Source organism: Micropterus dolomieu, linkage group LG12 (assembly GCF_021292245.1).
Source record: "Micropterus dolomieu isolate WLL.071019.BEF.003 ecotype Adirondacks linkage group LG12, ASM2129224v1, whole genome shotgun sequence".
NCBI classification, from domain to species: domain Eukaryota; kingdom Metazoa; phylum Chordata; class Actinopteri; order Centrarchiformes; family Centrarchidae; genus Micropterus; species Micropterus dolomieu.
Window position 1 is genome coordinate 10,424,760 of NC_060161.1, and position 24,337 is coordinate 10,449,096.

Here is a 24,337-nt window from a genome sequence, read left to right on the forward strand (position 1 = left end):
ACAATTGCTGCACGCCATTTCTGCTGTTATAATTAATCTTAAAAATATTGGGACTGTACTTGTAGAATAGTATGTACCAAACAGTATATAACCCTTTTAACAAAAACATTGGATTTTCAATTGATATTTCTTAGTCTTTAAAGCTTTGACTAAGATATTATTAACCATCGCCAGAAAATAAAGCCTATAGCCTGATATGTGATGTGAATTACGATCCTAACCCTGCCCTCTAGTGTCACCATGAGGGGGATTTAAAATAAATGTGAAGGCGCTTTTGCTTCCTCGGGGATTAGTCTCCCCGTGGGTAAATCCAGTAAATAAAACATTACAAGCAAAAAAAAAAAAAAAAAAAAAAAATATATATATATATATATATATATATATATATATATATAGACAGCGAGGTTCACAGGCTGAGGTTTGGTTTATTCCTTTATTAGATGTTAAGAAAATCCACAATGAAACAAAACAATTTATTCAGGGTGTACATGAAATTAGAACAGAGCTATTTGGGATAGATGGGATTTAGGGACGTAGAGGAAAGGGGAGGGAGGGTGAAGAAGCATCTAGGTGGGAATGAAGAGACGAGGAAAACTCAAGTTTTCAGTGCTGGATATGTTCCTCAGACCACAGTGCAATCGAAACTCAGTGGCCCTTTCAGTGTCGATCCAAATGCACTCAATGCGTTTTTCTCGCCATACATATTTTTTTGTTTGTTTTTTTAAACATGGCCTATCAAAATGGAAGAATTAAATGGAGAAAGGTGTGAAGCATTCCTTTCAACTCCTGACTTTGCTTCTTGCATTCACTCAGACTCACGTGTACGCACACTTTCGATCACTGATTTAACCTCACTTGTAATTATTTTTTTTAAACCAAAATATTTTCTTTTTTTTGTTTAATCCGACATACAAAATATGGAGTGTGATGTTTGCATGCTGCATTTTTTGAGACATTTTATGGGTGTTTTTTCCCCCCCTCAAGTGTCCCTCACTCAAAAAGAAATCAACATGCAAAATTAACTGACATTTCTCCATATATTCTTGAATGTTTACATGCGCCAAGGGTATTGCATAGGACTTGGGGCTCTTGAATTACCCTTCGCATTGCTTATGCAATCTACAATGGCTTAGTTGGTTTTTTTTCCTCTTTTCCCTAAAACTATAGCTCTAAATTAATGACAGTCACCTCTGTGGTTTGCTTGGAAAGAACTGTCAATAATTCCTCTTCTACAATCAAAGAAAGGTTTTACATTAATGCATCAATGCACTGTCTCAGGTCTGAGTGTAGATTATGCAGTATGCTTACATTAAAAAATTCCTGAGTGTCTGATGACTGTCAAAGAAAGGTGACAAGACCCTGAAGTTGGAGTACGGTTCATTCAGCTACTCGGGGGTCCTTTTTCAATTGAAGTGGTATTGGATTGAACACACCATGGGCCTTTACATACAATCGTTGCATTTTTACACGAGGAAGCCATTTCCAAAGCCATGCCCACAATAGAGACACCTTCACCTGCGACAGTGCATTACAAGCCTGCTCACAACATTGACAGATTTTTAATTGCCCATTAATGGAAGGATGATTTTAGTCATCTGTGCTTCAGTTTCATGGTACGATGTGACAAATAAGTCACCCTGCTACCGTCCTCATAACCTGTTCCAAAAACGTAAGATTTTCTGCAGATGCTTCTACTCAATTTAATTTTCAAAGCACAAGGAGGGCCAGTCCAACCACACCTCAAGTGTTTTACAGCTTATTTGTTCAGCGTGCGTTTCAAATTTAGGGGGGCGCTAATGCATTTGCATTGTTGTGAGTGTATGTCTCTGCATACACTCATTTCTATAAAGATAAAGTTCTCGTACACTCATTCTGAACCAGTGCCTTCACAAGGTCTGTTGCAAACACACACACGCACACACATATAGTGAGACATTACTCAATATTTCCACAAGATACATTGTAAACCAAAAAATAAAAACACACCTCATATGGAAAAATAAGCATTTGTACCTTAGTGTAATTATGCCATGTTTTTGGTTTGACCATCGCCCCGCCACTTTGTTATATTTGTTTTCTTGTAGCGTGGACAACTAATCATCAGCCGGTCCTGATCGTGTCCTTTCTGCTCGGGGATAATAAACTGAAAAGATGTGTAGAGAGTACGTAAGATTCAAATACCTGCAAGGATTTCTGCTTCAGCTGTTATATGCCTGACAACTAAGAGGTTACTTTAAAAGAAAAACCAAGTCACATTAAGCAAGAACCGCGATCAGGCAAAACTTTTTTCTTCTTTTTCACAATTTTGCACAAAAAGATATTCATGGAGTCTGACTGGACTACAAACAAAACTAGGTTAGGCCATCTACTTATCACAGCCATATTATGGAACTGTAACTTCAAAAATGTTTTGAACATATTTATAGCACCAATAGTCTGTACCATAGAAATTACAAAAAAAATAAAAAGGTTTCATTCAGTTGCAACACTGGTGTCTGCAGAAATGGCTGTAGTTATGTATTTTCATGATGGGTCTTTACCCCAAAACACAAACACCCTCCCCAATTATTTTACAGCATTGCATTTCAAGATTATTAGTATTTTTTCCCCCCAACAAAACTCCTTTTGATTTCCTGTTTTTTTTTTATTTTTAGAGGATTTTTGTAAATTTTAGCCTCACAAACCATACTATGTCTACTACTAGCTTTTGCAAGACTATCACCATTCAAAAATCAGACTCTTATGATAACTTTTCACACACGGGGAATTCAGGGATATTTAGAAGAAAGCTGCACACATGCTCTACTTCACATTCAGAAAGTCGTCCAAACAAACTATTTAAATTAAACTCTCAAATTCTTACACAACTCAAACATCTCAATATGCAAGTATTGTTTTTCTGAACACAAGAAGGAAGGTAGATGATGCGATAGCAGTTGTTTCACACAACGTTAGGTTCAACTAGAAAAAGAGTAGTGAGACTGGCTGGACGAACACACATGTACAACCATTCAGACACCACCAACTACCAGTATCCTAGTTCAAAAGCAAAATGGTGGGAACAAAACTGACAAGGATATAACAACTGTCCCTACAACCTAACCAAGACTTGAATGAGGACCAGTGAACAGAAGAATCAAATTAAACAAATTCTAAAATGCCTAAAATGCATCATGGCATCACTCAAAGACAACATATTTTTAGAGTTTTCCTTTTTTCACTCACTTTTCGTTGATCTGATTGTTGATTACATAAGGTTTTAAGTTAGTAAATGAAAACCAGCAGGGTTATGTGTGGGGGTTATGGAGCGGTGTCTCTGAAAATTAGTCTACATTAGATTTCCCAGCTCTGAGATGACCCTGAATCTTTGCTGGTAGAGGTCCAGTCACAAAAGGAGAGGAAAGTTTCCTCTCTACGTCAGGTGTCCTCTGCAAAACTGGAGTATTCAAACGTTGCTGCTCCCTGGAGAACAAAAGGTGACACAAAATGGTTAGACTGTTGCAAACGTAAATATCCATGTCCTCCTGCTTCCTTTCGGTAGTATTTTCTAACTGAACATGCTCTATAGGGCTCCACACTAACTAGCGACCATTTTTAGACAGTTTGCAGTCTTTGTTAGCCGTCTTGCTGGGACGCTTCAGATTCTGTGACCTAATTGGGAACTTTAGCTATATTACCACTGTTTTTATCAAAATCACTGTGGAGTTTGGTATATAGATAGTTCACATATTTTGATGACCATAGCAAAAGCCATTTGCCAGTTGTGTACAGATCTATATCTAGAACACCGCGTCAGTCTCTTTTCTTATGAGCAACTCTGTATCATGGAAGCTGATAAGTCACATATTTCTGTGTAATGCCAGCAACACACTACATTGAATAAATCATTTGAAAGTGCACTGTGACTGGAATTAACATAAGCAAAACTGGCAGCACCCCTGATTTAAGCTCTGTATGGCAATTACAACGAGATGGGGAATAACATGAACACCGAATATTACGATTGAAAGGCTACATAAACAGTATGACGGATGATGCTTTAAATTTACCGGACCATGTAGTGAATGTGCAGTCAGTAATAATTGAACATACAATGCAAAAACTTCTGCGTCTCTCTCTCTCTCTCCTGTTTGTCTCACTCTGGCAGCAGGAGGAGCTGGCTGCCTGGCTGCGAAACCTCATACAATGTAGAGTTCACTCACCAGGTTTCGCCTTTTTCGCTTTGACTCATCTTCTCAAAGACGACCCTCTAACGCTTGTCTCATGTACTACTGCCAGGATATAGTGACAGTTTTAGCAAATATGACAAATAATTATTTTAAAATAATTCCCTACTGCTGCTTTAATGGGTGGGCCTATCTATAGACTGCCAACATGATTCAATGTTTTGATCGATGTGCTTCGTCTGTCAAATGTTTATCCTGGGCCGATAATTTAGACTTCCCAAAAACTTGGGGTCTCTACTCCTTCACGGACGCGATAAAATGCCTCCGATTCAATGCTAAAATTAAAGCTAACCATGATAGTAAGCTAGCTATAGCCAAATTGAGACAGCTGTTGTCCAGCATTTAGGCAGTGTGGTGTACATTGTAAACACAGATACAGACATGACAGGACGAGTGCCGATTGAAGAATCAAGTTTACAGTTCCAGTTAAGATTTCTTACGTTAAGATAAGATACAAGGTCTGAGATAGAGCAGGAAACAGTCATGAGTTTAATGAGTGCGATTATTATTATTATTTCTCACTTTCAGACCAGTTTTCAGCAGCTACTCTAGTGTTGAGATGTATGTTGCTTAATGACTTCGACCCTTTAGAACAAATTTGTTGATACTGACCATCTCTCAAATGGAAAAAGCTGGGTTAATAAATAGCGTGATATGCTGCAAGAAAGTATTGTGAATAAAGTATTAAAAGTTAACAATGTTTTTTGAAAACAGGTTTACCTGTACACTGAGATCCAGGAAAAAGGGGGGAACAGAGTGTGTTCTGCCACCAGCACTCATCTTGCTGGTTGCCAGTTCCTCCCTGTCCACTTACATTTAACAGAGGGAACTAAACAAGACAAACGAGAAGTGGTTAGTGTGTTTCAGTAAACCGCTGCCTGAGACACCACAGGTGGAACCCATTTACAGCTGATGACACATCATAAAACACTGTGGGGTCAGTATTCTTGTTAAATTCTCTTGCACACTGACAACAAAACATTGACAGTTGTATTGTGTTGAGACAATTTTAAGAGCATCTCACCTCGGGCACATCTCCAACAAAGTCATAAGCAATCCCATACTTGGGGTTCTGTCCTGCTGGTGCACATAAGCAGGACTGTTTATCTCCTGAAGATTCCTCCTTTTGATTCTTGCAGACTGAAACATCTGTCTCTCTACCTGCAGATGCAGCTGCTACTGTTTTGCAGTCTAAGCAAATCTCATCCTCAGCGATTGGCAGGAGGGTACTGGAACCCTCCTGTGAATCCAGAGAGGTCTGGGCACTCTTCTCCATGCCAGACTTCTTTAATCTGGGTAAAAATTTACCAGATTCCAGTTCTGACTTCCCATAATAAGGGCCCTCACATTCTGCATCCTCCTCCAGAGGTTTGAGGTCTGCCTGAGGATCATCAAAGACGTCCACCGGCGCCAGGACGGGAAAACTCATTTCCTCTTTGTCAGTCTCAGCCTCTGAATCGCTCACTCCACCAGGAGACAACTCTGAGGCCGATATTGGTCGGAAATGAGTCCTGGGGGAAATGCGAATGGCCCTGTACTGTGTCCGGTTGATGCCATATATTCGCGGGTGGAGGGCTTCATTCTCAGAGTCCGAGCAAAGAATAGATTTGGGCTTGAACCCCGGACTGAACGAAGCCATGTCCTCAGGCTCAAAAGAACACTCAACATGGAGGACTTGAGAGAAGGGATTGTTCAGGTTGAAGGATGCAAATGGGTACTCTAAACCATGCTCCTCACTATGCAAGCCTCCGTAAGATCCAAGCAAATCTTCATGGAAGATGAAAGAAAATCCCTTATTCAATACATCTCCGCCTCCTCTAATGGCCTGGTCACTCTGTCCAAAGGACACAAGAGGCCTCCACAGGGGCCTGTGTCCAGGGGCAAAGCAGCTGCCGGTGTTCATGAACACATCTGTGCCAGTGATGGTAAGCATGTCTGAGCTAGAAGCAGATGCAGCTGCAGCGGCACACTGTAGCAGGCTATCTTGGGTGTCACTTGGTGGCACGACAGCCCAATTCTTATCCCCACTTAGTGTCTTCAACTCTCCATACACCCCTCCGAGGATAAATGATGTACTCTCCTTGTCAGGGTTCAAGTCCCAGGGCTTGGACGGAGTCATATAATCCCCAGCACCATCTACTTTGTTTTTGGCTAAGTCCTGCTCTTCTTTCTTTCCCTCCCAAAGGTGATACTCTGACCGCTGCACGGCTTTTTTCTGAGGTCCCTGAATTGGAACTCCTTTTGCCTGCACCTCCAGACAGCTGCAGCAGTAACCGCTTGACTCATCTGAGAAGAGCCCCTCACTTGGCTTTTCAGCTCCTTGCCTTGACATTACAGATTTGTCATCTCCTATTGCAGTCCAAATGTCCTTTATTATCCCTGAGCTGTAGTCATCACTGTGTTGGTTTGTGTTTTCTGAAAACATGCCAGTGCTGTACTGTTTACTCTCATCCTCTTCTAATGCTATACCACAAATGGACTCCAGTTTAGATTTTTTGGTGAAGGTCTGATTGGATGATGTATTAACACTGACCTCTTCACACTTACGGCCAGATTCTTCTTGCAAAAAATCCAAGATCTCGTCCTCCAGATATGTACCAGAGAGAGGAGGGATTATACAATCAATCTCTTCGTTGCCAATTTGAGCAGCATCCTCTGTAGGAACATTTCCTTGCTCGTTGTCTGAACGAGTCTCCTCTGAATGTGACCATGGACTGCAAGTTCGTGTTGAAAGGTTAGAACAGTGTTCAGTTTCGTCAAAGGCACTATTTTTGGTCCATATTAGCAAACGAGACTGTTTATTAGAATGTGGGTCGAGACAGCTACTAGAATCTGTGTTGTTTTCGTGACCAACGGTGAGTGAGTCGCGGGGAAAAGGAAAAGTGGGGCTGTCATACTGCAGCTCAAACAGAGAGAAGCAGGATGAGTTCAAACCAGATGGTTCACTGGTGGCTTCAGGGACAGCTGGTTCCTCCAGATTTCTAGACAGTTTGCTCAAGGTGAATGAAACACTATCAAGAAGAGGGGACAGCCGAATGGGAGAGTCTCCAACGAAGCTTTCTTCTGAAATGGATGGTGAATAACATCCCCACACTTGAGCCATGGTTTCAAGATCCTCCATTAAGAATCCAACAGATCCCGAAGCTTCCTGTGAGTCTGCCCGTATTGCACTTTCCCCTTGCTGCTCAAGGCCATCTAACACTAAACAACATTGTGCCTCAACGTCTCTTTGCTCTATGCTTTTCTGTCGAATCATGCTTAAGATCCGACTCTCTTGTATTGAGTCTGAGGCACTAGTATCCAATATGGATTGATAAATATCAACTTCATAGAAGTGAGTGAATTCAGACAGATGCTCGTCATCTAAATCTCTACTATCCTCTGGCTGAGGGCAGCTTGAGGTCCCAGTGAGTTCAGCCGTTTCATCTTCTGCTTTGCCAGGCCCCTCCACAAAGTGCCCATCCACAAAGGAGCCTGCTGCTAGGTATGCTCTCTGGTAGCTCTCATTGGCAATGCAGATTCCCTGGATTCTCTCTGGCAGCATTTCCATGTCGGCTGACAAAGCAAAGCCATCAGGAGAGTGTCCCTTGCTTCGATATTTTGTTTCCAGCTTGCTTTGCCTGCTGCTGAAAGGTACAAAATACTCTGTTATGGGCTCAGTGTACCAAAGTGGCTCCTCCATGTATTCCTTTTTGTTTCTGGCCTCAACTCCGGACTCTTTTGCCTCCTTCCAGCCTGGATCTTTACGAATCTCTTTCAGCGGTCTCTTCCCCTTTTTGTAAAGCTGTGGTTGTTTGGCAGCGCCTCCAGTGGCGCTGCTACTGCTCCCTCCTGCGTTTCGTCGCACCTCTTTGTCGATTACCTTCACCTGCAACTTCACCTGCCCGCTGTTGCGTGTTCTCTTATTCTTTGCAGCCTCCCTGGATTTGTGCCTTATTCTTACTGCCTTGCTTCTAGATAACTTAGAGTCACCCTGGTTCCCACTTGAGCTTGAGCCTGCCTCACTAGAACCAGACGACCAGGATCGGGGTCGGTATTTGCCCTCACATCTGTGTCTTGTCTGTCTCTTAGAGTGGACGGTAGACTTCTCCTCTGCTGCTGCACCACCATAGTATCGGTTTTCCTTCTCTTTCTTGCTTCGTCGTTGCTGGCCTCTCTCATTGGTCACAGTACTGATGGTACTACAGGCCTCGAGGTTTCGCTCCTTTGCAGCCTCGCCTTCACTGTTGCAATCTTTTGGGGAAGAGGTGTCCGTGCTGGTCTGTGGGGCTGCAGAGGATGATGAACTTGAGTATGCGCAGGCCTTAGCCTTGTTCCACACCGTCATGATCTCTTGGAGACAAACAGGTTTCTCTGACAAAGGAGGAAAGGCTTCATAATACCTGCAGTCACAGCAGACAGAGATGCAACTTGATTTAAATACACTCATAGCCGTGAAGTTCAAATAAACAAATGAAGGAGTGTGTTCTGCAGCCACTTTTTGTAAACACTCATAGCTACACAGTATCAATGATGAAGCTTACATTTCCACCTGGTCTTTCGAAGAGGGTGACTCAGCTCGCTCGGGAGACTGAGAGCCATCAGATTTCTTCTGAATTTGTTTTTCCTCTGTAAAAGACATTGGACATTAACAAATCTCATTAGACCACCTATTATCCTTAACTTTTTCCATCTATGTAATCACAAAGTATGACATATGATAAATATGATAATTAAAAAGGGTATCAAGCAAACCTTTCTGTTTGTTTTGGATATCCTTTAGTTTAGAGCAAAGCTCTTCAACCAGGCTCTCAATTCCAGAGTTCTGTACGAATGAGAAACACAAGGAACAGATTTTTGAGAGCTGATAACAATTTTATTACATGATGCACACCAGTGTTTCCCCTATATTCATTCTGCAGTGGTGATAATTATGAGCGCCACTACTAAAATTTCACATGATCATTTAATATAATGGGCTACTAATGTGTAAATGTGTAGTGTAGGTTACAGTGTTTCAGTTTAAAAATGCTGCAGATTCCCAAGACCACGAGAACTGTCGTCTCTGTTTCCCCAATTGCTTCAACTTTCAAAGGAGTCTGAAAAGGTGGTTGGTTAGGAAAAGAAAGGGTGTTGGTGACCATGGAGGAGCTGAGGTTAGTAAAGCAAATTAGAGAAGTGAACCAGTCACCTTCTGAGCAAATAATGACAGGTTTCTTTTGGATTTTTGCAAATTTAGCACCAGCACCATGCTGGTAAAAGATGCATATGGCTGGTAGATTTATTTCACTCACCAGCCAAAAACAATGGTAACCTAAGGAATGGCTGGTAAACTTTGAGCATTCACTAGCCACTGGCTGGTGAACAAAAAAGTTAATTTTACACATCTGAGGACTTTGTCAACAATCTAATCAAGTGGCACATCTTAATACAGTGTTTCCTCAAAACCATCATGGCCCACCAGGCTTATTTGTTCCGCCATAGTTTCAAATTGAACCGAAAATATTTTTACACTCCATTGTAATAACATTAAAGACCGCTGCTGCTGAAAGCTCGCACGCTCACACACTTTGGCATCAGACTAGAGAACCAACTTTTTATTTCTTTTTTGAGGACACAACATTGTATAGGGTATGTACAGTAACATAAACTAAAAGTTTGAACAGCTTTGAGTCTATCCACTGTCACTTGTTTGTGAGAATATGGTAAAGCTTGCTGCACCTAAATTTGGAGTGAACACAGATTTTAGCCCTTATGGTAAATGCAGTGAAACGGAGCAGAGCGAGCTGACAGGCAGGGTTAGAGACTTAACTCTGTCATTTCTCACTTTACAGAGACAAGTTTTGCAGTATGAGTCTCACCTGAAGTGAGGCTATGAAGTCTTAACTGTGCATGATACGAGCGCCACATACAATGTAATTTATCAAATTAAGTCAGACATGGTGAGGATTCACATGTGACAACGTCTGGTTTCCAAAATAAGGGGTCTTAGCACAACATCTATACAGTATGGAAATATTATTCATTGGATTATATTCACAGGAAGTATAAAACATGTTACATGTGTCCATTAAAAGTAAAAACACAAATGTTAAAAACATTTGTTGACTTTTTGCTGCGTCATCACTATTTAGGTCTATAAAATGTGTTTGTGATCAAATTGTTTGCATGAGTGCAAAGTTCTTCATAGATCTAGCCTTTTAATTTTGCTCTCAAAGTGCACCAGATTAATGCATTTAAATTTAAAAAAAAAAAAAAAAAAATCTTCTTCCAGGGACCCCTGAGAGGGTCCGAGGTCCACCCACCATAGTCTCACAAAATCCTGTGGTAAACACTGTATAATATAAGATGAATGACTGATGACGCTGTCAATATCATGGTAGAGTATTACTGGTATTAACATTGTAGTGATACATTTTAGGGATCAGTTGACTTAAAATAATTAATCTTTCTAACTCGAAACACAACCCTGACTGTAGAGAATTAGTAGCCTTAGGTAAGAAGGTAGAGTTCCCAAAAGCTACTTTGACCCCTAATGTGACCAAAAGAAAGAACGAAAGGCACGGGGTTCACACAAGTCAAGCCAGCTGACTTATGAGAGCTTAGGCATGCTTGGCTATGACTGTGCTATATTTAGCTATGGTGCAGAAATGTTTTCACAAAATAAACAAATACAAGGAATAAGAAGGAGTAACAGTAATAAGTTATTGCCTCACAATGTTCTGAGACACAGAATATTTACTACATATGCTGTTTAGCTTACTGCTTCTCAAATCGAGCAATATGAAATGTGAAATATAGAAACAACAAGGGTTTGAAATAAACAAGACAACCACGTTCACATGCTAGCTTAGACCAAGGCACTGTCGAAGCAAAAAGCTTCAAACAAATCATAACACAGCAACCTCAGTACCAGTCCTGCCAGACTCTTTAGCTCACTCTTTCAGAATATTCCTTACCATGCCACCTCATGAAAAGGAAAGCAAAGTTTTCTCCTGCCCTGTGTTTCCTCTTGCATCATTGTGCTAATGCCGGTCAGCTGACAGCCGACCAACTCTGCTGCTCACTGCTGCAATCCTGTGCAGCATGTGCTGGTTAAAAAATAGACTGCAGAGTCCAGTCCCCGGAGAGGAGCTCAACACACCTCCTCCTTGCAGACCCTCCCTTCTAGCATTATGTTATGTCACTCTCAACTTAATCACACCTCCCGTACTACCCGCACAAAGTTATGGAATAAAATAAATATAGTTCTGGGACACTTACATGCAAATGGCATTTCTTCAAAAGCCATGCATTATAAATGAGGACAGCACTGTTTTATGTTAAGGAACACCTTTAAACAAATTACCTTAACATATACTTTTCTAATTTAGACTAATAAAAGGTGTGCCCCCCCCAACTAAATTAAATGACAATGCATGTTCAATGAAGATCTTCCCTTGGTCAATGCTTTAGTCTCCCACGTTGACATTGCTTTATTCAGTTTCTATTCATCATGCTTTATGCAATTAATATCTGCATGACTGCACCCTAACAAGTAAGAACTTATACACGAGTAACACACTGCTGACATAATTATGCCTTCTGTATTCAGAATGCTCATCATTTAATAATTTGCTTTCCTCTAAAGTGATTGAACATTAACGATAATTTTACACTTAGGGCTGAACGAAATGGGCAAAAATGTTATCACAATATAAACATTTCATATCATTCGATAATTATCACAATTATATATCAAATCATTATTTCTTTCAAGTTTAAAGGCTGATTTTTGCTCCTGAGTGAAAATTGGAAAAAAAACAGATTTAATTTAAGAGTTAATTGTGTGGTTAAACTTTTCTTTATGCTCAGAATGTGACAAACACTCAATGCCAAACAAATGCTTAACAAATCTGAGTTAGAACCTTTTAGAAACTATTAAGATAAAATCTTTTTTCAGTCCCTTTTCCTCAAAAAAAGAAATATTTTAATAGAAAAATTAAGTGCTAATTTGTTTGTGATTCAAATGAATTGAACCAAATATTTATGGACGTTATATTGAACATTTATTATATTGTTACTGAGGAAAATTATATTGCGATAATTATCATTATTGTTTTATTGCCCAGCCCTATTTACACTACAGAAAAATAAAGCATAAGTTGATTAACGGCCCTTCTCATAATTACCATGAGAATCACAAGATTACAACAATCAGGCTGAATGATAATGATGCTTACTTCATCAGATGCAGAGCGAAGGCATTGCACAGCGGCCTGCTTCTTCATTTCCTCAAGACTCAGGTCGGTGCCTCCTTTTTTCTTACTCTTGCCCCATTTCTTCCCGGTTCCCTTCTCCCAGCCCAAGAAGATGTAATTTTCCTTTTAGACACAAAATCAACAAAAGTCAGTCACAAAGGCCAGACTGGTGTTAAACAGTCGAACAAACATGGACAAAGTATAAAGATTACACAAATGATATGCTAAATGTGTGTAAACATTTTAATACAGGCTTCTAAACAATAACAACTTGCACACAAACACTGCAAATCAATAAATGTATAATAATAATGCCAGAAGTCAAAAGAGGAATCAGTAGTATGACTGCCATGATGTGAGAGAAAAGCCTCATTGTTAACCTCTCCTAGCAAATTAATGTCTTCCAGTAACGAGGCCATTACATTCACACACTAACTTCCCTTCCTGTATAAAGCCCACTTATTTGACAATGCATAACACAAACAATGACAAACAAAAAATGTTATAAGCTTTTTGACTTGGTTAGAAATTTTTTTTTTAGGTTGTGAGGGCCCACCTGGTCCTGCAGGTCATGGTCATAACTGTCATGCAGGAGAAGGCTGAGGACATAGCGGGTGTAAATCATGGCATCAATCCCACACTTCTCAAGCTCCTGGCCAAGCCAGCTTTGTACAGGACCCAGTGACTGGAGCAAAGACATCTCTGAGGCAGGCAGGGGGCCCACGAGGGGGTAGGGGCAAGAGAGGTTTTCAGGAGGAGCAGGACCGTCTGAATCGGTGCTCACTGGACGCATGGGACCTCAGGTGTTGGCCATTTTCAGGTGGAGCAGCATTGCGATGGGTAGTTACTGTAGGGTGGTCGGTGAAGAAGGGTACAGAGAGAGGACGAGGCAGAACCTTGGGAAGTGGGGGCAGTCACTCCAGCAGGACGCACTGAAGGGTCTCTACATGGGGAGGCATGTAGGATGTTTTTTTCTTTTTCTTTTTTTAAATTGCTTTGAGCAAAAAAGGGAATTTTACTCGTCAGGCATGGCTTATGCTGCTGATAGATCTCAGCTGCAGAGCAAAACACACAACGTGTTTGCGTCTCAATCAGAGGGGTCCATTTTGGGGCGTCCTACTTCACCGGCACAACCTGAAAAACAGCAAGCATGCTTCAGTTTCTCTGAAATATTTTCAATCTTACAAAGATACACACAGCGCCAAACATCAAGAAACAACACCTGTTTATATTTTAAAAATGCATGAAGGCATGAGGGCACTGCTCTTAAGAATGGAAATTATTTTGTTTCATCTTAAAAGGGGAAATACACAGGGGGACAAATGTTATGACAGATCCTACCGAAGAATATAGGTTTTGTTCTGTATCCCAGAGGATAAGCAGCCCATAGCCTTGCTTATCTGCAGGGTAATGGGCTCTTGAGAGAGCACAAGCTCTGTAAATAATGCAGACTGCAGCCACAATCATGACACATCAAGGTGGTTAGCTCTATTTAAAGCATATATAATAAATAAATGAAACTGGTAAAAAGAATTACTGTCCGCACTCTACCAGAGGCTTGGGTTTAAACCATGGTTGCAAATTTACTACAAAGTGACTGCTGACATTAATGTGAAAGTCTTTCAAACTGGTGTAATGAGTAGGTAAATGCAATGTAACACAAGAACTAAGTGAAGGAGAAGTGGTCATTTTGAAACACCTGAATTACAGCAAGGCTTTAAATACCCACAAAACAGGAAGTACCACTTTCCTCAATATTACTTTATTCCATCCACTGCAAACACGAAACACAGCAGCTGCATAGTTTCAATTGTGAGTAATAAAACCAAATGTGTATTGGATTAGTGCCCATGACAAAACAACAACAAGTGAGCTCCAGCAGTTGGGTTTAGCCGTGTGGGCAACGGGCCGGCAAACGCTTGCTGTCAAATGCATGTGTTTGTATGGCAGCTGTGGATTAGGGGACCGACGTTAAGAGCAAATGGAGGCTGCGCCGATCTGATTGGCTGGGCCAGGCGTCACTCAAGAATGGCACATAGTAGGTTACCCGTTAGAAACGTCAAAAGGGCAAGATAAGAAGCTTTGAAGTGTGCAACCATAACATAACAGCAGCCATCACCCTTCCGCAGAATAACATTGTGTCAGTTAAATAAATATAAGTACACAACAGCTGAAAGGTTAGCTAGCTTCATCGATAACTGCTAAATATGGCTGACCAGCGTCTACAACAACCCAGCTGTTTCTTGTATGCACATTAGCCCCGGCAGCTAGTTCCTGACTGCACTGTCCACATACCAACTTCAACCTACAACTCCATTACTCAAGGCACATTTTCTAACGTGAAAGGAACAAAATAACGCCGGTTGTGCAGTAACTAACGAGCAATCTACTTCACTTAAGATGTATTGCAACGTTTTGCAAATGTGTAGTTTAACTTACTGACATTACATTGCTGGACTATCGAGTGCGGCGATGTAGCTACGGTCATGAACAACATTTGAGATTAACCTAAATATTCATGTCTTGTTGTAATGTGCCACAGAATCTGTGATTTTGTAAGTGATGTGCGGTGTTAACGTCGGTTATCTAGACTCAGTTTGCAGTAAAACGGCAAGGTTAGCTGGACCACCGACCTTTAGCTAACGTAATGTGCTAAGTTAGCCACGTTAGCTGCCGAGAGCTGCTCGTCTCCTTAAGCAGTTTATTATTAGTTTTTACGTTTACCTAACATGTATTACGGCGTCTCCCCGTGCTCGCGGAGACTAACGTTAATGTTAGTTTGCTAACGTTATACGTTTTGTCGGACAGGTGAACTGAAGCTGCTTCTGACAGTGGAGCACAGACAGTTCTCCATTAAATAACGATAACGTTAGATAGCTAGCGAATAGTAGGCGAAGTCTGAAATTTGGCCAAAACTCAATAACACACAATATAGCATAAATGTCCGATTAAAATTGAAACAATCGTTAGCTTTCACGTTGTTGTTGTGACAGGGGGGAGGAGGAGCGGCTGCCCCCCGGTAGGCTAACGTTACCAGCGGACTGTCAGACGTTGTCCCTTCAAAAATGTAACGTTACGCCATATCGTCATACAGCGAAATGGTAGGCTGACTAAACATGAAACACGAAACGGAGACAAAACACAACACAGTGCGAACACAAAACTCCCAGCGGGTTCACTTACCTGCCGTGGGCTGAAGTAAAGAGGAGCAGCGAAAGGGGAGCGGCTATTTCTCTCCCGCTACCGTTTCGAGCTCGAGCTCTGGAATCCGCTGCGGTAGCATCGCGTATCATGGACGCCGACAGAAATGGCGCTGTTTTCACGTCCAGTACTTCTTCAACAGCGTCAAGGAAACCGGCGACATTCCGGTTCAAGCAGGAGGAAGGTCATTCCTCGACGACACATTATACCCAGAGCCACAATGTCCGCTGCAAAAAAGCCAGTTTCACTCCGAGAAGGGCTGCTGAATGCGCCACCCTCCGCATTCGTATCTAGGCAACAAGGCAAACCTCTCTTGTCCTGTTCGTGTCGGATTTGATTCCTCCGCTGGGGTATTGCATCAGAAGCCCAACTAGTACTCTTATCGTTTGTGCTCAGACTAAAGTAAAAAGATGGATGACGCTGAACAGATTAAATTCAGCACTGCAAATGAAATAAATCACATAATCACATAATCAAAAAGTTTTGAAGAACTTGTAAATATAAAAACACAAATAACACAGAGCCACTATTTCTATGTACAAAATATCCATTGTACAATATGGTTTTGCAGTGTGTCAAATTTGTTATTATTAATAAATTAGTATTTGCTCTAAAATGTGTTTATGCTGGTATTTTCATATTTTAGTTGTGTTTTGTTACACTGAGTTCACACCTAATCAACATAGTCAACAACTTAACAAATGGATTTCACAGAAATAATATTTCTGTTTTTATCACTGAAGCTTTGAGTTAGACCTCTTTCATAAATAGAACTAGGAATTATTGGTTACAAAATGACACCTTATTTTATATTTTATGTAGGCTATTACATTTTTGAAAAGCAACCAAACTGCAAACCAAATTGGATTTATTTATTTATTTATTTATTTAATATGAGCTTAGATTCTTGTTATATACAGTATATCGTATCTATGGAGTATTGTACTAATAACTCTGGTGTGGTCTGGTCACTTATAGAGGATAAGACATCTGTTGGCATGCAAACTCATTTCCAATGTATCTATTCATGTAGATGCACAAATACAAGCACCTGCAGTCTGTCAAAAAACATGCTCTCCAAGGTATTGATGGTTTTCACTTTAACTGCTTTAGTATTACTGGAACCTACTGTTATTTATTATGAACCACTCTTTGGTCTGAGCAGAGTATACCTGCAGCTCTACTTCATATTGTCTTACCTGTTTATCTAGACACAGTTCCATCACTACTATCTGTAAGGTACTGCTATTGTTACTGTCCCTCTATTAACTGATCCTATTGCTACAGCTGTGGTGGTTCCATTACTACCAGTCTACTACATATTGTGATTTGAAACAGCACACTTGATCTGCCCTCTGACCCCGAGGGTTAATGACCTCTGGGACAAGATGAGCCAAGTCCCATTGACCAGCTGTTTGCACTCCTGCCACCACCACCCCACACACAAATACACCCAAAAGCTTCATTGCTTCCTTGTTGTGTAACCAGACATAATTATCTTTATGTGAGGTGAGTGTGTGAGAGAGCAGGAGAGGTCATGAGGAGGCGTGTGCAGTCTATGCATGTGCACTAACAAAAAGCAATAACAAAAGAAAGGGAGTGTAGAAGTGTGTGTGAGAGGTGCGTGTGCTTGTGTGAGTGAAACAGTGTGTGAATCTAACAGCTGACATCTTATAAAAGGCAATGGCTGTAATTTTACTACAGTTCCCAGGGTCCCTCGGGGCCAGTTAGCACCAAGTTCTGCTTTTGATCTTTATCTGAGGCCTGAGAACAGACTGTAGCCAAACACAAATAAACTGATCGATGAGGAGGTTTTATCATGGGTTTGACCATTACTATACTGTGCACACGCTGCAAACTTCCTTTTCAATAAGTTCTGTAGTCACAGACTACAAGACTACTAGAAATATTGAGCTGTAGGACTCAATACCAGAGTTGTTAAGAAGGATTCTTTTTTTCTTTGCCTTCCTTAGCTCTGTCTTTCCTGTCACTGATAAAATCTCATCTGAACCCAAGCCACGAGCACAGTAACATGCAACGACTTCACAGTCGCAGAGCAGCGGCTCAATGCGCACTGCTTTTTCGCTCTGACAGTTTCCTCTTTTGCCAGTGTTAATTGAGAGTCAATTTGGAGCAGATGGCGCAGTTAAAAGATGCCCCTTAATCCTCTCTTAGGAAGGGGTTAGGGAGATGGGGAAGGGGGGGGGGGGGGGGGGGGGGGGGGGGGGGTTGAGAGGCCTCTGAGGCCTCTGAGTGATTTCACTCCAAAAATGTTTTCCACAAAGCTTTAGCATTGCTTTCCACCTTAACAGCGAGTTCCCAATGCTGACTGAGGTGGGGCTGGTTATCATCCGCAGGGTAGGTCACGGAGGTAAATCCTTATTAGTCACAGCTCACAAGCCAGCTAGATTACTATAGACATGTGGCATACTGTACACGCTGCCTTGTTGATATTGTCTCTGTGTCCTAACACAACCTCATAAGCATTTTCATACTGTCCATCAAAGCTGACATTATTCAGTCTTTTCTGCTTTTGCCCCCAAGGGTCAATTACCTTCAGTGTAAATGCATAAGATTGTAATTTGCATGGGTCCCAAGAACACCAGCTGATGTGTTGGTTTCAGACCATTTTCATGCTGAAAAACAAAACACAAAAACACTGACGTTTAGGATAGAATAATAACATACTGGTGCATGATTTATTGAATTTAATCACAAAGCCTCATTAAAGTCAGTTCCAGGGATTGAGTTTTACCAGCTATTCGGAAATCCATTGCTACTCTGTGTAAAGTGCTTTCTAAATTCTTAGAAACAACTACCAAGTTATTAACTAGTGATTTAAAACATCTGGTTGCACCATCAGGGGTAGCCGATTTTTAAGTATTTTTGTTATATTTGTTGAAATTCTCTTTACATCCTGACCGCAAACAATAAATCAAATGCTCTGACACACAAAAAAAAAACCTCACGCTTTAAAGTGTGGCTACCTTGTGACTGACAAGTTGCTTCAAAAGCGACCTGTCAAAAAATCCAGTATCTGTCGCAGGACTGTAATAAGCACAGCCAATTGCTACCCTACCTGCCTGTACCTACATTCCTGTGCGCACTCTGCCCGTGCACTCATTGCACATGAACATGTGTTTTGGGGGAGTGGCTGTGAAAGTAGGCCTGAAGGGAGGGGGTGGGATTTTATTCGGTTGGATCGTAGCTTTAAGGAATGTGTTTACAAGTTAAGACTTCAGTTCAAGAATAACTTTTAACTGGCCAAAATAGTTAAACAGCTAATCTTAAAGTTAACATAGGTGTTTCCAACAAATGAAGCCTCAGCTTGACGCTCTAACTATTCCCCTCGTCCGCATCCACATCAATAAATCCGCAGGACCACTTGGTAAAAATACAGCTGTTTTCTTAGATACAAGAAAACATCTATACAGGACAATTACAGAAGTGAGAATTGTCAATGAGAGAAAGAGAGGGAGGTCAAATAACTGTGTCTCTCCACTCTGCTTGCCTGACTGTCCCCAAAGATTACTCACCAAAACTCGCAAGAGTATCCCCATGCAATTAAAGGTTCGTAAAGTTAATAGGCAGCAGCAATCAACATCCCTTCCAAATCAGTGAACCATGTAAATTACTCTTTTACATTATGAACTTAAATGAACTTAAATGCCTGCCTGCCTTATTAATCGTGTTTCCCATGGATTTGGATTTCTGTTGGAATTAAACCTTTTTTGAACTATACCTCCTCTGCTCTGCGCCCTGCATTTGGGTCCCACCTGCTCAACCACCACAACACCCTGACAAAAGTTGTATCTTCATTGAGATGTTCAGAATGTTTCTCACTGAGCAGATCAGCCGCTCCCAGCCTCCTCTGTGGTGACAACCTGTGTATGACTGAAGTGCCACTGGACACATGTTTGCGATCTTGCTGGTTTTCCATTCTTTTGTTGATTTCTTCAACTCACTATTAGCCAACTGCATGTGGAGAGTAAGACAGCTTCTGTTTTTCTCTGATGTACACATATTTACCACACTTCTGCCAGAATGATCCAGCTAAGCATAATACCCATCTTAATAATAACAATGTGTTGCTTAAATGTAGCTAGTGAATTTAGCTGCTGAACTTTTGAACAAAACTCTTAAGGGGTGGAGGAGTGATGACCTTGATCCCTGTGCTGCTTAATGTCACATAAGGCCTACTAATAAAATGCATCAATTTCACAGATATCAAATCTGACTCCAAATTAAAATGAAAAGTTGGCAGCCCTGGTACACACCATGATCAACACATTAACACACCAACGTTTTTCAAGATTAAATTTTCTGTTGCGGAAAATTTCACTTGATATGTTGTATTCTTCGTGAGATGTGGTATTTTATGATAATTAAATGAAGGAAGAAACACATTGCTAAATTATTCTGCAGGACTTGCCACAGGCAGCCGATACAGTATTAATCAGTGCTACAGTAAATACAATATGTAACCAATTACACTGCCTCAGAGTAGGAGAAATCCTGATCAATCTTGTGTAGTTTTTCTTGTAAGAGTTTATTTCAGACTACAAAAGTGAATCATGATGTAATCCAGATGATCTTTTGACTGAAATGACCAATCACAGCTTGAAGCTTTACTCAAAGAGACCAATCAGGCTATTTGGGGAAGAACCAAATCCCGTATCAAACAAAGCCACATGACTTTGGTTCCTCTTTCTTGTCTCCACAGTTGTTTACCACTCTGCTCTCTGTCTGGACTCTGTGCATACATGCATTTGCATCTGCTGTCATACAGACTGTTACAGTTGTAACAGTGACTTGCCTACTAGAATGACGTATTGTTTCCTGTCCTTACAGTTACCTCACCTTAGGACATTCAGAAAGATAATGAAAACAAACAGTAGATCGACTCTTAATCAGTCAAATCAATAATCGAAATTAGATGAAGGTGGTGAAATAGGAGCAGTATTTTGGATCTAAAGAAGGCTTTTGGCACAGTAAACCATGAGGTACTCCTCTCAAAGCTATCCTTTTTTAATTTTTCCAAAGATATTATTAAATGGATTAACTCATATTTAACAAACAGAAAGCAAAGTGTACGTATTGGCAATGCACAGTCCACATACCTAGACTGTAATATTGGTGTTCCCCAAGGGTCAGTGCTGGGCCCAATTTTGTTCAGCTTGTATATTAATGACCTACCCTTAGCCTGTCCCTCTGTCAGCATACAAATGTATGCATACAAATGTATGCTGACGACACAGTTCTATATGTGCATGCAAAAAACAAACAACAAGCTGCAAACAAACTGCAAACAGCTGCCTTGGCACAGGTTTCTAACTGGCTAAATAATTCATGTTAACACCTGAACATAAACAAAACTGTGTAAAAAAATTTTTTTATGTTTTCAGTCCCCACAACCCGATGTTTTTATTAATGGTGAAAAGATCATGGTGGTGTCTCACTTTAAATCATTTTATATTCAAAGATGACATTTAAAAGCAGGTATAAAATTTCATGATTAAATTTAATTTGGCTAATTTTAGACATATCAGACCATATTTAACAACAGAGGCAGCCAACCTCTTTATGCATGCTATGATCTTTTCCCATAGCTGGTCTCAAACGAACGCACTACAACTCTGAAACCAATTGAGTCACTGTACAAACAGACAATAAAAACTCTTGATAGAAAGGTCAATAGCTATAATCACTGTCATATAATTAAAAAGATACTATCTATTCAGTTTAGATAGTTTTTAAAAATTGTAGATAACTTTTAAGGTGTTACATTGGCTAGCCCCTCCCCCACTTAACGAGTTCATAAAGCAGAAGGATAGCAGAGGTAGGGTAACAAGGGCACTAGAGGGGACTGTATTGCACAGTACAGAGTAGGGGGATTAGCAAATTCACATAGTTAGCTTCATTAGCAACGTGCTGATACTGCTGTTGTCTGTCTAATAAAGGCATACAATGCCCACAGAAACACTTAACACAATAAAAAAATCATGTATTCATACACAGTTCATTAACTCTTTATTATGAAAGAGCCTAAAGACTTAACGATTGACATAAATCACATTTATTACACATTTTATTACATATAAATAGAAGAAAACTTTTGTATCACAGGGGGCGAACTATTTTTATTCCAGTACATAAGTAAAATATCTTTGTCAAGGCTATCATGATTTCATTCACGTAATTTCCAGAAGACACCTGCCTTTCACACAACTTTCCAATCACTTAGTTTCCATCTAGACTAAGTGTGTTATGGTTTACTGCAGCAATAAAGAGTGTCACACCAGCACATACTTCTACAGTGGGTCACTGAGTTCTTTCTGTAGTAGGTATTTGACTTTGCAGCCTGACACATACTTTGTCTACTGGTTACACTCATGTGAAAGGTCAACTTTGTTCAGAAGAACTCATTAGCACATGATCTGAAGAGGTCGATTTCGCTGTGACTCAATTATTACTCCAGCAGAGAGATCAATCAGCAGGTCAATCAGTCTGATGGCTTAGGGTGATTGATCTTTGTCTATAGCCTAATTCCACAAAGCCACTAGTAAAATGATTACCAGATTTAGTTTTATTACTACCCTAATTGAAGCACCTTTAATCATTGCATAAGGAGCAATATCCCATTTTGTATGGCAAAACAACACAACTGAGGCAATAATTGTCTACCCTACAGGATGTCCAGGAATTTCAACTACTCATTTTAAAATGTGTTGAAGTAACAGCTGATGTCAAACTTCATGTAGTGAAAGAAATCCTGAGGGAGTTGGGAGCATTAAAGGGTTTCTCGGCTTTGGATGAATTCAGACACTTGCTGGCTGATGGTGATGTAAGGCCGAGACAATGTGTAAACGTGTCTGTGCTGAAGGACTTCTCTGTAGGGCTGCTGACAATAAAACAGAACAAAATCTCCTTGTCATGTGTTTTTCTGTGTACGTGTGTGTGTGTGTGAAGACAGAGAGCAGGCCTGTTTGCATCAGGGCAGAGCACAAACACTGCTGGTTTTACTTAAGTCACAGGCAAGTGGCTGTAAAAGCAGGGAAATGTGGATTAAATCATGCGGTCACAGTCACTGAGAGCCTGTTATCAACACAGTACAGGTATGAATGTGCTCTCAATGCAAATAGCATGGCCTCACAGCCTGTCTGCTGTCTGCACAAGATGAATGATTGCTGATAGTTGGTTTGGCAGGTTTACAAAGTGCTCCCAGTCAAACAGAGCCTGGACAGTTTTGTTTCTTTTTCTCTTCAGCCACTCACTTTGTTGTTTGCACTCTTTGATCAGAGCCTGCATACCAGACAATATACTTTTAAAGGAGCTGAACCCAATCTAAAGTAAATGTATCACCTGGAGTTAAGGGAAACAATCTCTTCCGCCCTAGACTTTGTTGTTTGCTCTATTTGATCATTATATTACATTACATTTATTAAGCTGACACTTTTATCCAAATCCACTTACAACTGCTATATATGTCTGAGGCTGGACGCCTCCGGAGCAGCTAGGGGTTCAGTGTCTTGCTTAGGGACATGTAAGTATCTCAAACACATTCTACACCCAAATGTTCATCAAATGAAATGTGACTACATGCACTGTGGCACTTTCAAATCCTGTTTCTGAAAGCATGGGCTCATTATGTAATCTTCATCTGTGCCAGACAAAATTGAAAGTGAAACCAAATATTTATTTTATTGCCCTAAAAACACTGCAACCCAACGTAAGAGCAGTGTTGACACTACTGTCTGGTATGAATGAGGGCTGTTTGTGTTTCTTTCCCATCACTATCAGACTTTAGAGCCTTTCAGAGCTTCTGCGTCAAGTTGACAGCGCAACGAATCACACGGTGGAGACCAGGGGCGTAGGACTGGGGGGTGGAAGGGGACTGATTATACAGGAGCCTCATACAAAGATATTAGAATGAATAAATGGGGTTGATGGGAGGGGCCCATTGAGAATGCCTACGTACAGAGTCCAGTAGTTTGGGCTATGCACCTGGCAGAGACAGACAGCATTGCTAAGCTGTGTTCATAAACCAGTATTCAGCAATGGAGACAGGACTTTAATCTTTAAAGCATACAGATACCAGAATCCTGTTTGATAGAAAACGCCTCTGTGACATTAAGTTGAAAGGAATGCATGGTATTTGAGGAACTATGGTATGTATGTATGGTATGTTGTCCTGGCAACTGTTTGTTTGCCGGTACATAAACCTCCAGTCTACATACACGGTCAACAGGTTGGACTTGGGTTTGAAGGTAAAGGGTAATGACGTCCCCATCAGCATCATTTGGCAAATTATTCTTGCATGGTCTCCTCCTCTTTTGAAATACAAGATTGACACATAAGTAATTGCAGTCATGCATAAGTATGAAGCCTCACTCAGCAACTATTTCTGGTATAAAGACACGTCTCATGTGGTTTTGACTGTAGTAATTTAAAGAGCCATTTTAAAGATTTTTAAGTCATAAAACTACACTAAATCATTTCCCTGACAATTTTACTCTCTCCATTTTGTCTGACAAATACAATGATTACATGATGAGCCCACTGTGAAATTAATGAATCTTCTCACCAGGATTTTGAGTGACAAAGAACTCAAAGGCCCTCACATGGCAGAGCAGTGCTGCCGAATCAGCTGCTTCATCCTGTGGGCAACAATGACCTGAAGAAGGTGGGCTG

General features: G+C 40.7%; 2 protein-coding genes across 3 annotated transcripts in view; both read right to left on the reverse strand.

The window, feature by feature from the left end:
* The window catches only part of tbc1d14 (TBC1 domain family, member 14), a 49,070-nt gene extending 46,927 nt beyond the window's left edge, over positions 1-2,143 (reverse strand). The window contains exon 1 of the mRNA XM_046064982.1: positions 2,014-2,143. The gene's annotated coding sequence lies outside the window, so the exon portion shown is untranslated. The remainder of the gene's footprint in view (positions 1-2,013) is intronic.
* kiaa0232 (KIAA0232 ortholog) lies at positions 415-15,923 on the reverse strand. 2 transcript variants are annotated; one of them, XR_006827518.1, is made up of 9 exons: positions 15,629-15,923; positions 13,002-13,579; positions 12,428-12,568; positions 8,961-9,030; positions 8,750-8,834; positions 5,251-8,608; positions 4,947-5,055; positions 3,226-3,462; positions 415-2,143 (listed from the first exon to the last, which is right to left on the reverse strand). XR_006827518.1 is itself a non-coding variant. In XM_046064981.1 (8 exons), exons 2-8 carry the CDS (start codon positions 13,236-13,238, stop codon positions 3,446-3,448), a joined length of 4,017 nt encoding a protein of 1,338 aa, XP_045920937.1. In that variant the 5' UTR covers positions 13,239-13,579; positions 15,629-15,923; the 3' UTR covers positions 415-3,445. The 2 variants fall into 2 exon arrangements, 1 of the variants encoding a protein (XP_045920937.1); XM_046064981.1 differs by having other exon boundaries at positions 415-3,462.
* Between the last annotated feature and the right edge of the window lie 8,414 nt (positions 15,924-24,337).